Genomic DNA, 15,818 nt, shown 5'->3' on the forward strand with positions numbered 1-15,818 from the left:
GGTTGTGCCTCAGGAGAAAATTCTGACCTGAATCGCAACCTGCACGTAGGTCTGGGGCAGGTCTGGGGCAACTTGAATGGAGGAATCATGTTTCATTCATCTTTATTCAACCTTAGTGTGTAGGACATAAAGGCATTTCATGGATGGTGAATGAATGAATGAATGAATGCCTGTAAGTCATGGGTTTTTCTATTATAACACTATTAAAATAAATTCCCTCAACTATTTGGCTTACTAATACAAATGCTTTAAAACAAGGTACAGAATGGGACTTGAATGTATGTTGACCCTTTTTGCCTTCCCAGGGAATTGCTGTCATTTTAGTTCAATCATCTATACCTTTAAATCACCTCAGTGCACACTGAACCATCCTCAGGGAAAAATGGGGCCTGATGTATTCCCATGTTATCTCATTCCCTCTGTGAATAGTTTCACTGGGTTTACTTATTTTTGTTTTTCCTTTCCCTTATAATGTTCTTTCATTGAATATTTGGGCTAATAACAGAAGCCCCTCAAGTCACCTTTACAGAACAAGGACATCTTTTATTTCATTTTTATTTTGTCTAATAGGTTGGGCAGCCTTCATACTTGGTTGGGCAGCCTTCATACTTGGTTGATTAAGCACTTCAGTGGTGTTATCAAGGACCCAGATATTTTGCATCTTTTTACAAGGAAATCATCAACGTCAGCTTAGTGAGACATCAACGGTAGTTACAGATGCTATATGCATGAAAAGGTAAAAACACTCTGAAAAGAAACTTTTTCACGATCACTGACAGCAGGCTTATTCTCATTCTTCATTGCACTTACCTGTATATTGTTTCATTGGTCCTGAAGAAGTCCTATTTCTGATCTAATTACATGTTCCATATTTTCCTGGTAATAATACTTAACTGTTTTTTTCCTTGTCACCAGTTTTTGTAACCTCAGCAAGCTTTGATATTTCTTGGTGCTAATTAGTAAGTGACAGAATTTAGCCTTGAAACTGTACGCCTTCCTAACATTCATGACAAAATACCAACAAGGTTAAAGAAAAAGAAAGGAAATATCCTCTTTCATTGTAGCAATAGAAAAGCAGCTGTTATTTTGCTTCATAGTGTCCACGTTAAAGTGAATTCTAACAAAGGAATTTTGTAGAATAGCTGGACTTCAGCAATTGTATATTATTAAGAAAAAAATCTTTCATTTCTAAAGTGCTTATAATTCTGATTGGTTGGCTAACTTCATAAGTTGTCCCGGTCATGGTATCTAAATTGGCATAACTGTTTTCTAAAATGCATAAATGTTTGTGAATTTGTCAGGTCACAAGAGGTTAATCGACATTTTCTCCACCCACAAGCATGGAGATAAAAACAAATAAAAGATATGAGTCTTTGGCTATCTTATTTTTAAAAAATAGAAAAAGAAAGAAACTATTTCCAAACAAAACCTGGAAGAATTTGTGAGCAATAAACCCAAATTAAAGTAAAGACAAAAGTGAGTTCTTCAGGCAGAAGAAAAATAATCCCAGAATAACAAGGAAATGCAGAAGGAATGGAGACCAATGGAGAAGTAAACAAGAATATGGGCAAACATACGTGACTAGTGACTATATAGAAAAATAGCAATGGTATTTGTATGAGGTTTATATGTGAAATTTAAAATGCACGTAGGAGTAACAAAATGTGAGCAGGAGTAAAAAAATTGTAAGGTTATAATACTGTTTGGGAAGTGGTAAAAGCACCAGTTTATGTAAGAGTTGGCCCATTGAGATATAGTGCAAATCTTATATGTAATTTGAGTTTTCTAGTAGTCATATTAGAAAAGGCAAAATGAAATGAGTAGAGTCAATTTTAATGTAAACAAAAAATAATTTTGACATATAATCAATTCAATTATGTAAAATCAATTATGTAAAAAAATTTGTACATAATTTCTTGCACTAAATCTGCCATGTTAAATGTATATTTTGTACTTAACAGCAAAACTCAATTCAAACTAACCACATTTCAAGTGCTCTATAACCACATGTGGCTAGTGGCTACCCTATTGGACAGAATAGTATTTGATTCTAGTAAGTCAGAGAAATAGCTTGCAATCTTTACAGTAATCACTAAAATTACTAAAAGTAGAGCGCTATAAAATCAAGTGTAAAAATGGAAAAGATGGGATATTAAATACAATTAGTAGAGTACAGGTCCCTGCGCAGATCCCCTTTCGCTGGCCAGTGTGCCTGTTCTCCAGCTGTTCTGAGTGTTCCCTACTGATGCTGCAGGTTTCCTTACCTGGAGATTTGCCCTTACAGAAGAGGAACCAGCTCCCCCAGGAGGTTATGGTCCCAACCCCACTAGGACAACGACGACTGGCTCAGGGCAAAAAAGGCTAGCACCCTTGGCAGAAAGTTGTTTCAGCTCTGGGGTACAGTTCAAACTGCAAAGTTCCCATGGGGTGACCCACACCATAGCTCAGCTCTTTTCAACTGCATCCTTTACTCCTTCCTTTCCAAAAGCATTCCTTCAATAAATGAAGTGCGTCCAAATCCCCACCTCAGGCTCTGTTTCTAGAAAACTTAACCTATTTGACTGGTTGATCTAAAGAAAGCAAAAAGGAGAGAAAAAGGAACAGAAAAAAAATGAGATAAATAAAACAAATATTAATATGGTAGGTATAAAACCAAATATTTCAGCAACTAAAAATATCAATGATCTCAATATTCTAGTTAAAAGATAAAGACTGAGTAGCAGCAGCGTCGGCTCTCCTGTGGAGGTGCTCTTCGTGGTGGTGTTTCTCGAGCAGCTGCAGTTCTCACTACAGCGCCAGGACGAGTCCGGTTCGTGTTCGTCCGCGGAGATCTCTCTCATCTCGCTCGGCTGCGGGAAATCGGGCTGAAGCGACTGAGTCCGCGATGGAGAGAGAAAAGGAACAGTTCCATAAAATCTTCATTGGTGGCTTGAGCTTTGAAACCACAGAAGAAAGTTTGAGGAACTATTACGAGCAATGGGGAAAACTTACAGACTGTGTGGTAATGAGAGATCCTGCAAGCAAAAGATCAAGAGGATTTGGTTTTGTAACTTTTTCATCCATGGCTGAGATTGATGCTGCCATGGCTGCAAGACCTCATTCAATTGATGGGAGAGTGGTTGAGCCAAAACGTGCTGTTGCAAGAGAGGAATCTGGAAAACCTGGGGCTCATGTGACTGTGAAGAAGCTATTTGTTGGTGGAATTAAAGAAGATACTGAAGAGCATCATCTTAGAGATTACTTTGAGGAATACGGAAAAATTGATACCATTGAAATAATCACTGATAGGCAGTCAGGAAAGAAAAGAGGCTTTGGATTTGTTACTTTTGATGCCCATGATCCTGTGGATAAGATTGTGTTGCAGAAATACCATACCATCAATGGTCATAATGCAGAAGTAAGGAAGGCTTTGTCTAGACAAGAAATGCAGGAAGTCCAAAGTTCTAGAAGTGGAAGAGGAGGCAACTTTGGTTTTGGAGATTCTCGTGGTGGTGGAGGAAATTTTGGACCAGGACCTGGAAGTAACTTTAGAGGAGGATCTGATGGATATGGGAGTGGTCGTGGATTTGGGGATGGCTCTAATGGGTATGGAGGAGGACCTGGACGTGGCAATTTTGGAGGTAGCCCTGGTTATGGAGGAGGAAGAGGAGGATATGGTGGTGGAGGACCTGGATATGGCAACCAGGGTGGGGGCTACGGAGGTGGTTATGACAACTATGGAGGAGGAAATTACGGAAGTGGAAATTACAATGATTTTGGAAATTATAACCAGCAGCCATCTAACTATGGTCCAATGAAAAGTGGAAACTTTGGTGGTAGCAGGATCATGGGGGGACCATGTGGTGGAGGAAACTATGGTCCTGGAGGAAGTGGAGGAAGTGGGGGTTATGGAGGGAGAAGCCGATACTGAGCTGCTTCCAATTTGCCATGGGCTTCACTGTATAAATAGGAGAGGATGAGAGCCCAGAGGTAACAGAACAGCTTCAGGTTATCGAAATAACAATGTTAAGGAAACTCTTATCTCAGTCATGCATAAATATGCAGTGATATGGCAGAAGACACCAGAGCAGATGCAGAGAGCCATTTTGTGAATGGATTGGATTATTTAATAACATTACCTTACTGTGGAGGAAGGATTGTAAAAAAAAAATGCCTTTGAGACAGTTTCTTAGCTTTTTAATTGTTGTTTCTTTCTAGTGGTCTTTGTAAGAGTGTAGAAGCATTCCTTCTTTGATAATGTTAAATTTGTAAGTTTCAGGTGACATGTGATAACTTTTTTAAGATTTTTCTCAAAGTTTTGAAAAGCTATTAGCCAGGATCATGGTGTAATAAGACATAACGTTTTTCCTTTAAAAAATTTAAGTGCGTGTGTAGAGTTAAGAAGCTGTTGTACATTTATGATTTAATAAAATAATTCTAAAGAAAAAAAAAAAGAAAAAGACTGTCAGACAATAAAAATATTTTTAAGGCTAGATATATATGCTGTTTATGAGAAAGAAACACACTTTCTCCATACGAACACTTGCCAAAGAAAACACTTGCCATACAAACACTTGCCAAAGAAAACTGGTTCTGCTGCACTCATGTTGGATAAGATCTTCTTTAAAGAAAGAAACATTCTTAGAGATGAAAAGGAATTTCTCATAAAAATAAAAGGGTCCATCCACAAGGAGGATATAAAAATTCCATTTTTTTAGACCTACTAAAATAGCATCATAGTATGTAAAACAAAAATTGACAAATTTTGAAAAGAGGAATATACAAATCCATGATCAAAGAGGGATAACTTAATACATCTTTTTAAATAATGAAACAAACATCCAGAAAATTAGGAAGGTTATAGATCTGACCAACACAATATACTGTTTTGTTAAAATATACCAAAGAATGAGTACGTAATTTTAGTGAGTGTATGTAGAAAATTTACAAAGATTTATAACATAAATTTATAAATTAGGAAGGCAGAAAGTTTGAAAATCTATTGTTTAGGTATATATCTCAAGAAGGAAGAAAAAAACACCAAATTAAATTAGAAAACACAAAGCAGAAACACATTGGGGGTCAAAAAGCTAAACAACAGATTTCAAAGGATCCTAACAATTCAAATACACTATTTGATCAGACTGGAATAAATTTAGAAATCAGTAACTAAATTAAATATAAAATCCTCAAATGTCTAGAAATTAGCAACACATTTCTATGTAATGAGTCAAATATGAATAATGTATATTAAAATATTTGAACTGAATAATAATTGAAATATATTTCCAGACATAAAATTTAGCTATTGCTGTGCTTACAGGGAAATTTATAACTTAAATTTATAAATTAGGGAAGAAGAAAGTTTGAAAATCAATTGTTTAGGTATACATCTCAATTAGGAAGAAAAAGGCAGCAAATTAAATTCAAGAAATAAAAGGCAGAAAAATATAATGAGAATAAAGACAATAAACAATAAAAAGACAAAAATAGATGTAGAAAACATACATGCAATAGAAAAATCCATGAATCAAAAAGTAGATGATTTGGAAAGAACAGTGAGTTGATATTCTTCTAGCAAGACTAAATGAAAAACAGAAAAGCCACAAATAACACCAGGGACAAAACAGGGATCATTACTACGGGTTTCAATGGGTGTAGAAAAAAAAATTGATAAAATGTAAGAGCATACGGGGAAAAATAAACCTCTAGGCAAACTAGAATTAAAAGGGATTTTCTGTAGCAAAAAATATTTACCCAAAATGAAAATTAGTAAAAAGGGAATTACCTTGAAGAATATTTATAAAAAACTAACAGAAATCGTACCTCAATGTGAAATACTGTACACTTTCCCTTGGCTTTAGGAATAGGTGTGAAAAGTTTGCCCACTACCATCACTATTTGCATTCAACATTGTGCTGCAAATCCTATCCAGTATAATAAGGATAGATGATATATAGATAGATACATAGATACATAGATGGATACATAGATACACATCAGTAGTTGAATAGATGAATAATGGTGATATATTTGTACAACAGAATACTACACTGTGATGATAAGTAACAAACTACTACTACATAAAATAGTATGAATCAATCTCATGAACATGCAATGAGCTAAAGAAGCCAGACACATAAAAGTCTATACGGTATGATTTGATTTATACAAAGACAAAAATTTTGCAGAAGTAAATCAGTGGTAATAGAAATCAGGGTTCTAGTTAACTTGGTGGCAATAGCCACGAGGAAGGAGACAAGTGGGGCTTTCAGAATTGGATTAATGCTCCATTTTTTATCTAAATATTGGTTACATGAGTTTTCACTTAGAATTTGTGCTCCTTTTTCTCTCTCTTTCTGATATTTTGATATGATATTTATTTAGAAACAAAAATTTAGACCTATTAGATGTGCTTGGGTCTTTCTGGAAGCCAATGAAAATACCTGTTTGCTATGGAAAGCAGACTGAATTTTATGAAACAATCTATTCAGTTATTATTTGTTCCATACACATTTTAAAAATGTAATTTAGGGACATCTTGTGTTGATCAAAATAGTAGCTGTATTGTACAAATGCGGCTACCATTTAATCACTGAAATATAGAGAATTGAGAAAGCTATAAACTTGCTTATAAAAGACTTTAGATAACCTTTTAAATCTTTATTATTATTTCTCAGCCTGGGAGGCTGGTCTTCAAAATGTGCAAGAAAAGACTTTTCTAGTAGTGAAAACAAAAGATGTAAAGTTTAGATCTATTACCTGGAGGAGAAAACAGAAATCTTTGGGATGTGAATAAAATTAGGTAAATCATTCTCTAATGGGAACCCCAACACCCACTCAGAAATCCCATTTTGTCTTAGAAACCAGAAGACACAATGAAGCAACAGTCCTCGAGACACTGTTTTATAGTTACGGTGAGCACAAAAGGAAATAGTTTAAAATAAAATTTTCCATTTTTGTTTTACTGGAGATCACTGTAGGTTACAATAAGTCTGTAGAGGCTTGTGGGATGAACAGAGAGTGGGAGAACTGTTGCTTTTTGTTGAAACAGCGGGGTCTAATTTGAATGGGGTTTCTGATTTACCTACCACATTACATCATTTCTGGTTGTATCAAATGTGTATTTACTAAGCACCACAAAAATGTTGTGGCAGGCTTCCTTTGCCCTCAGTCTAACATAAAAACCACTGAGTTAAATGTTTGGTTTAACCTAGAGATATAACAGTCCATTTCTATGCACAGAAAAAGATGCATGAATGTGCATTTGAAAATATGAACTGTTTTTGTTTTTTTTTTTACAAATCTGTTTCTGCCTAAACCAAGACAAATTATATAATAAAAGCTTTTTCTGCTATAAGATTTTCCTTCTCCCCTCTTTCCTTCTCTCCCTCTTTTCTTTCTATCAAAAAAAATCTGATCTTACAAAAAGTAGAACTGGAATTTAGATGGCATGGGAAGAAAGCAGACAAATGATACCATAAATTTAGAGCTTACTATTGGAAAGCTGTCTGGTATAAACAAATGAAGAACACTGTTATGGATCAAATTGGGCAATTTAGCTTTTTTTTCTCCAAAGTACAAAGGATGTCAAGAGTGGGAAAAGCAGTAAGTCATGCTTGGAAATTGAACCACAATGAAGTATTCACACAATAAGTTTCATTTTAGATCAACATTTTAGAGAGAATTTAGAGTTTTAGACAGAATTTTTTTCTCTCTAAAATGGTAAAACCCCTGGAGGTCATTTGTTGAATGATTGGTGAGTGCTTACATAAGTGATGTGGTAAAGAATGATCTTGAGTCACAATAAACCTTGATAGGCTTTATCAATAAAATATTAAAATCATTTCAATAAATATTTATACATTGTATATATACAACACATTGCTACTAATTTTTCTTTAGTCAATTATCATTTAGAATAACTAAACTAAGTAAAATAAATGTTAATTTACCTTCATTTTTACCATTTCCAACTTTTTTATTTCTTTGTGTAGATCCAAGTTTCTGTTACCACGGTCCTTCTGCCTAAAGAACCTCCTTTAACATTTCTTATAGTGAAAGTTTGTTGATAATGGATTCTCTTGCCTTTCCTTGTCCATGAAGTCTTTATATTTCTCTTTGATAGATTAACTGGGCACTAATTCTGGGGTGATCTTTTTTTTTTCTTTCAGCACTTCAAAAGATACCACACCAGAATCCTCAGGCTTAGTTTCTAATAAGAAGTCTGCTATAATTCTTACTTTTGTTCCTCTGTATATAATATCTTATGGATTTTATCTATATCATTGGTTTCAACAGTTTAAATATGATGTGTCTTGGTGTTTCCTTCTTTCCTTCCATGTTCTTCCTTCTACCTCCCTACCCTCCTCTCTCTCTTCCCCCTTCTCCCCTTCCTCCCTTCCTTCTTTCTTAGTATTTATCCCCTTGAGTGATCCATCAGCTTTTTGGATGTATCGTTTAAATATCTCATTATGTGTGTGGGGCAAAGAATGCTCAGCCACTACCTTTTCAAATATTTATTCTCCCTGTTCTCTCCCTTTTTTCATTCTAGGATTCCAATTGTTCATGTATTAGACCATTTGACATTGTCCCACAGTTCTTGGATGTTCTGTATTGTTTTCACTCTTTGTATTTTAGTTGGAATAATTGCATTTTTTAAAATTGTAGTTGACATACAGTATTATATTCCTTTCAGGTGTACAACATAGTGATTCAATATATAAGTTACTATATGATCAACAGGACAAATCTAGCTACCATCTGTCACCAAACAAAGCTGTTACATATTATTAACTATAATCCCTATACTGTATATTGTATCTCTGTGTCTTACTATTTTATAGAAGGAATTTCGTACCTTTTAATGCCTTTCCCCTGTTTTGCCCATCCCTTCCCATCCCTCTCTCCTCTGGCAGTCACCAAATTGTTCTTTGTATCTATGAGTCTATTTCTAGGGTTTTGTGGTGTTTTTAGATTCCACATATAAATGAGGTCATACAGTATTTGTCTTTCTCTGTCTGACTTTTTTGACCTAGTATAATACCCTCTATGTCCATCCATGTTGCAAAAGTCAAAATACCATTCTTTTTTATGGCTGAGTAATATTCCATTGTATACATACCACTTCTTCTTTATCCATTCATCTATCAATAGATGATAGATATTGGGTTGCTTCTACATCTTGGCTATTATAAATAATTCTGCAATGACCATAGGGGTGCATATACCTTTTTGAATTAGTGTTTTTGTTTTCTTTGGATAAATAGTCAGAAGTGGAATTGCTAGATTATATGATAGCTTTAGTTTTACTTATTTTGAGGAACCTCCATGATATTTTCCACAGTGGCTCTAGCATTTTGCATTCCCATCAACAGTGTACAACAGTTCCCCTTTCTCTACATCCTCACCAACACTTGTTACTTCTTGTAATTTTATAATAGCCATTATAACAGGTCATTTCAAATGGTGGCTTTGATTTGCACTTTCTGATGATGAGTGATGTTGAGTATGTTTTCATGGATCTGTTGGCCGCCTGTATGTCTTCGTTGGAGAAATATCTGTTCAGATCCTCTTTCCATTTTGTAATTGGATTTAGTTGTTCAACATTGAGCTGCATGACTTCCTTATATATTTTGGATATTAACCCATTATTGGTTATATCATTTTCAAATATCCTCTTGCATTCAGCAGGTTGCCTTTTTGTTTTGTTGATGGTTTCATTCAATGTACAAAAAACATTTTAGTTTGCTGTATTCCCATTTGTTTATTTTTTATTTTGTTGCCCTTACCTGAGGAAACAGACCCCCAAACATATTGCTTAAACTGAAGTCCAAGATCTTACTGCCTATATTTTCTTTTAGGAGTTTTATGGTTTCCTATCTTACATTTAGTTTGAATAATTTCTTTTGAGTCATCTTATCTTTGTTTCTATATCTTTATTTCTGACAATTCCATTTCATACTTTCTTACAGTCTCCATTTCTCTGCTAAAATCTCCCATATGTTCTTGTATGCCAGCCATATTTCACAGTAGAACCTTTAATACACTAATCATACATGTTTTTTCTTTTAATACCCTGCCTAATAGCACCAATATCTGGTTTCCTCAGATTGCATTGTCTCTTGACAAAAGGCTGTTTTCTCTTGCATTTTGGTATATCTCATAATTTTTGGTTGAAACTGGATATCATGTGTGGGAAAATAAAGACTGGGTATATAGCATTTATGCCTGGAATTGGGCATACCTCTTCTTCTACCATACATTTAATGTGAGGAGTTGAGTCAAACTCATCGAGTTGCATCCGGTTTGATTGTTAGTTCTATGTTTACTTTTAACATATGACTAACTTCAGATTCCTCTAACATTACCTTGCTTATGGTGGGGTTTGAGTTTCCAAAGGATATTTTTCAATGTTTCATTTCACTCTCAAGTTTTGTCTTCTCTGAACCTGAACCTGAGTCTCTTTTTTCCTTCCTGTCCTCACCCCCACCATGATGACTGCTATTACTTGTTAGTCAATGCTAGCTAGTCTGGTGACAAAGGGTGGGAATATTCTCCACTTCCTCCTTTATCCTCAGGCCTAAGTAAGACCAGTCCTTGTGTGTCTCACCTAAAGGGCTTTCTCTGTGATTCTATCCTTCAACCAGCACTAGTAAACCTCTAGTGGTCTGAGCGAAGCACAATTTCCTTTCCCTCAGGAAAAAACGTTTTCTTTTCTCTGTTCCCTGCCCTGCAGATGAAAAGCAATGAGTGACATTCAGAAGGTAAAAAAGAGACAGAACATATTCTTGCTTTGGAAATGCTGTGGCTGACCAGCAGCAGTGGCTTGCTGAAGCTCTCAAACTGCATACCACCTTCTTCAGCCTGGGGACTGTGAGGTGGCTATGACGCCTGTAGTAGCTTCCTACTCTTCCCAGTAATCTGCTTAGTTACCATATTAACTTATTTTCTGGTTGAAACATTTTAAGTATAGGCAAATATTATTTTATTGCACTTCACTTTTTGTGCTTTGCAGATATTGCATTTTTTACAAGTTGAAGATGGTAGCGACCTTGCATTGAGCAAGTCTATCTGCATAATTTTCCCAACAGCATTTGCTCACTTTTTGTCTGTGTCACATTTTACTAATTCTCATGATATTCAGACTCTTTTTTCAGTGTTATATTTGTTATGGGGATCTGTGATCAGTGATCTTTTATGTTACTATTGTGATTGTTTTGGGCATTACAACCACACCCATATAAGCCAGTGAACTTAACTGATAAATGCTTGAGTGTTCTCACAGCTCCACTGATTGGCTATTCCCCCATCTCTCTCCTCCTCGGACTTCCCTATTCCCTGAGACCCAATATTGAAATTAGGCCAATTAATACCCTACACTGGTCTCAGTGTTCAAATGAAAGGAACAGTCACACTTCTCTCATTTCATAACAAAAGGTAGAAATGATTAGGTTTACTGAGGAAGGAATGTCAGAAGGCCAAACCTGGACCTCTTGCACCAAACATTTAGCCAAATAGTGAATGCAAAGGATAAGTTCTTAAAGGAAATTGAAAGTGCTACTGCAGTGAACACATGAATGATAAGAAAACAAAACAACTATTGCCAATATGCAAAAATTTTTAGTGGTGTTGAAGATCCAATCAGCCACAACATTCCCTTAAGCCAAAACCTAATCCAGAGCAAGGCCGTAATTCTCTTCAAGTCTGTGAAGGCTGAGAGAGGTAAGGAAGGTGTAGAAGAAATCTTGGACACTAGCAGGGGTTGATTCATGAGGTTTAAGAAAAGATACCATCTCCATAACATACAAATGCAAGGTAAGTTGACAAGTGCTGATGTAGAAGCTACAGCAAGTTATCCGGAAGATCTAGCTAAGATAATTCAGTGTAAATGAAACAGCCTTATACTGGGAAAAGATGCTACCTAGCACTTTCCCAGCTAGAGAAAACCAATGCCTGGCTTCAAAGCTTCAAAGGAGAGGCTGACTCTTGCCAGGGGCTAATGCAGCTGGTGACTTTAAGTTGAAGCAAATGCACATTGACCATTCCAAAAGTCACAGGGTCCTGAAGAGTCATGCTCAGTCGACTCGTCCTGTGCTCTGCAAATGGAACAACAAAGCCTGGATGACAACACATCTGATTACAACATGGTTTACTGAATATTCTAAGCCCACTGCTGATACCTACTGCTCACAAAAAATGACTTCTTTCAAAATATTACTGCTCATGGACAATGTACCTGGTCATCCAAGAGCCTTGATGGAGATATAAAATGAATGTTGTTTTCATTTCTGCTACCACAACATTCATTCTGCAGTCCAAGGATCAGGGAATAATTTCAAGTTTTCTTATTTAAGAAATACATTTTGTAAGGCCATAGCTGCCATATAGAATGATTCCTCTGATGGACCTGGGCAAAGTAAACTGAAGAACTCTGGAAAGGATTTATCATTCTAGATGCCATTAAGAAGATTCATGTTTCATGTAAAGAGTTCAAAATACCAGTATGAACAGGAGTTTGGAAGAAGTTAATTCCAGCACTCACGGATGACTTTCAAGGGTTCAAGACTCCAGTGGAGGAAGTAGATATGATAGTAACATCAAAAGAACTAGAATTGGAAGTGGATATGATTTAATTACTGCAGATATGACTGAATTACTGCAATCTCATGATAAAAATTAAACAGATGCTTGAGCCGGCTCTTCGCGGAGGGCGGGAGCGAGGGTTCCCGCCGCGGGCTGGGGCTCAGGCGAGCAGTGATGGCTGCTTTGAGACGGGGCTGTCCGCAACCCAGCTGCGCCGTAAAGGCTTCCTTCCTCCACCGCTTTCCCGCGTATCCGAAGATAGCCACAATGGCCGAAAATGGTGATAATGAAAAAATGGCTGCTCTTGAGACCAAAATCTGTCATCAAATTGAGAACAATATAAAGCTGTATATAGAAAAAGTTAATGGCTCTTCAACAACCTGCCGCCTCTCAAATCCCACCCTCCTGAGTATTATTTTGGTGATTTCAATTTACCTCGGGACAAATTTTTAAAGGAACAGATTAAACTGGATGAAGGCTGGGTACCTCTGGAGATAATGATAAAATTCAATAGGTTAAACCGTCTAACAACAGACTTTAATGTAATAGTAGAAGCACTGAGTAAATCAAAGGCAGAACTCATGGAAATAAGTGAAGATAAAACTAAAATCCGAAGATCTCCAACCAAACCCCTCCCTGAAGTGACTGATGAGTATAAAAATGATGTAAAAAACAGATCTGTTTATATCAAAGGCTTCCCAACTGATGCAACCCTTGATGACATAAAAGAGTGGTTAGAAGATAAAGGTCAAGTACTAAATATTCAGATGAGAAGAACATTGCACAAAGCATTTAAGGGATCAATATTTGCTGTGTTTGATAGCATTGACTCTGCTAAGAAGTTCGTTGAGACCTCTGGCCAGAAGTACAAAGACACGGACCTGCTAATACTTTTCAAGGAAGATTACTTCACAAAAAAAAAATGAAGAAAGGAAGCAAAATAAAGTGGAAGCGAAATTACGAGCGAAACAAGAGCAGGAAGAAAAACAAAAGTTAGCAGAAAATGCCGAAATGAAATCTTTAGAAGAAAAGATTGGCTGCTTGCTGAAGTTTTCAGGTGACTTAGATGATCAGACCTGTAGAGAAGATTTGCACATCCTTTTCTCAAATCATGGTGAAATAAAATGGATAGACTTTGTCAGAGGAGCAAAAGAGGGAATAATTCTATTTAAAGAAAGAGCTAAGGAAGCACTGGATAAAGCCAAAGATGCAAATAATGGTAACTTACAATTAAGAAACAAAGAAGTGACATGGGAAGTACTAGAAGGAGATGTGGAAAAAGAAGCATTGAAAAAAATCATTGAAGATCAACAAGAATCCCTAAGCAAATGGAAGTCAAAAGGTCGCAGATTTAAAGGAAAAGGAAAGGGAAATAAAACTGCCCAGACTGGATCTGCTAAAGGAAAAGTACAGTTTCAGGGCAAGAAAACTAAATTTGATAGTGATGAAGAACGTGATGAAAATCGTTCATCGGGACCGGTAAAAAGAGCAAGAGAAGAAACAGACAAAGAAGAACCTGCATCAAAACAACAGAAAACAGAAAATGGTGCTGGAGATCAGTAGTTTAGACATTTTTTTAAATTCATCTTAATTAGGTTTTAATTTGTCTTAGGAGGCTTTTAAAAAGAAAACCGAATTAGGTCCACATCAATGTCCACCTGCAAGAAAGGAAAGTTTTTTGTTGTTTAACCTTTTTTTGTTAATCCAAATGAAGATTTCTTTTTTTAATGTGTAGTTGTGTTATTGCAGATAATTCAAATATCAAAAGGATTCTTCCACTAAATTGCCTTTGTAATATGAGAATGTATTAGTACAAACCAATAAAACATACATAAAAAAAAAAAAAAATTAAACAGATGCGAAGTTGCTTCTTATGGTTGAGCAAAGAAAGTGTTTTCTTGAGATGGAAACTACTCCTGGTGAAGATGCTGCCAAGGTTGTGGAAATGACAAAAAAGTATTTAGAACATTCTGTAAACCTACTTGACAAGGCATTGGCAGGATTTGAGAGGAATAACTCCAATTTTAAAGTTCTACTTTTAGTAAAATGCTATCAAATAGCATCGCATGTTACAGAGAAATTGTTCATGAATGGAAGAGTCAGTCAAAGCAGTCAATTCATTTTTGTCTTATTTTAAGAAATTGCCACAGCAAGCTAACCTTTGGCAACCACCGCTCTGATCAGTCAGCAGCCATCAACATTGAGGACAGACCCTCCAACAGCAGAAAGGTTTCAACTTGATGAGAGCTCAGATGATGGTTAGCAATTTTTAGCAATGAAGTATTTTGTAATTAAAAGATGTACATTTCTTAGACATCATGCCATTATACACTTAATATACTACATTCTAGTATAAACATAACTTTTATATGTACTGTGAAATAAAAAAATATTTGACTCACTTTATTGTAATATTCACTTTACTGTGGTGATTTAGAAGCAAACCCACAATGTCTCCCAGATATGTCTATAGTTCCGTTTTCATGATGAAACTCTGACAAACACACTTAAGAACAACCATGGGACTTCCTTAGCTAGCATACTGAGCTTGTGTAGCCCCTTCTTCCTGACCCAGAAGAAGAGTAACTCAGTGTCTGGGAACCTAAGACTGCTGGGATACACAATTTCTATTCTTACACCAACATTGGAGGGGAGGAATAAAGTATTGTACTAAACCCTCCCCTGTCTTGGAGCTCTGGAACTAAAGGGAGGTGAATGTTTCAACACATTATAAATGTTTGAATGCCAGCTTATTACACATGGGAGTGAAACCATGGGTTTGCAGGGAAAGACTGTGCCAGGAGCTTTCCCTAGAGAGATGTATCAAAATCATGATCCAGGCATTTCCGTGTGCCTTAGCCAAACACCATCTAGGACTGTTCCAGATCCTTGTAAAGCACTAACAAGAGGATTTTAATATCAGTAATTTAATTCTGACAGAACTGAGATCATTGTTTTGTTGCCATAATGAAAGGATGGTGGTTTTCACAGTGTCTGGAAGACAGGGGAAGAATGTGTCCATGTGTTTTCAAGTTCTGCCCAAGAGAGAACATGCCTATGACAATTAGTACTGACTTTTTACACAAAAATATGCTTAGGGAGGATAATTCATTGTAATACTAAATGTATATTTCAGAGGGAGAAAGTACTTCCTTTACTCTATTTTTTCTATGCCAGTAGACCACTTATAATTTGGGTATCTGAGAGGAACACCTTCGGAACAGAGGGTCCTTTCTATTCAGACAAGTAGTAAC

At 36.1% G+C, this 15,818-nt stretch overlaps 1 protein-coding gene and 1 pseudogene across 2 annotated transcripts; both read left to right on the top strand.

Moving 5' to 3' along the window:
* Nucleotides 1-2,718: 2,718 nt before the first annotated feature.
* Nucleotides 2,719-4,439, top strand: LOC118909056 (heterogeneous nuclear ribonucleoproteins A2/B1-like). 2 transcript variants are annotated; one of them, XM_036879149.2, is made up of 2 exons: nt 2,722-3,605; nt 3,726-4,439. In XM_036879149.2, the coding sequence occupies exons 1-2, from the start codon at nt 2,885-2,887 to the stop codon at nt 3,908-3,910; spliced, it is 906 nt and encodes a 301-aa protein (XP_036735044.2). In that variant the 5' UTR covers nt 2,722-2,884; the 3' UTR covers nt 3,911-4,439. The 2 variants fall into 2 exon arrangements, with proteins under 2 accessions (XP_036735043.2, XP_036735044.2); XM_036879148.2 differs by having other exon boundaries at nt 2,719-4,439.
* Nucleotides 4,440-12,723: 8,284 nt separating this feature from the next.
* On the top strand, nt 12,724-14,406 carry LOC130683072 (lupus La protein homolog; annotated as a pseudogene).
* Nucleotides 14,407-15,818: the final 1,412 nt, after the last annotated feature.

The sequence above is a fragment of the Manis pentadactyla genome, chromosome 1, assembly GCF_030020395.1.
Source record: "Manis pentadactyla isolate mManPen7 chromosome 1, mManPen7.hap1, whole genome shotgun sequence".
Classification (NCBI taxonomy): domain Eukaryota; kingdom Metazoa; phylum Chordata; class Mammalia; order Pholidota; family Manidae; genus Manis; species Manis pentadactyla.

What these genes read in the sequence shown, in the direction of transcription:
- LOC118909056 (XM_036879148.2), top strand. Translation starts at nt 2,885, where the DNA reads ATGGAGAGAGAAAAGGAACAGTTCCATAAAATCTTCATTGGTGGCTTG.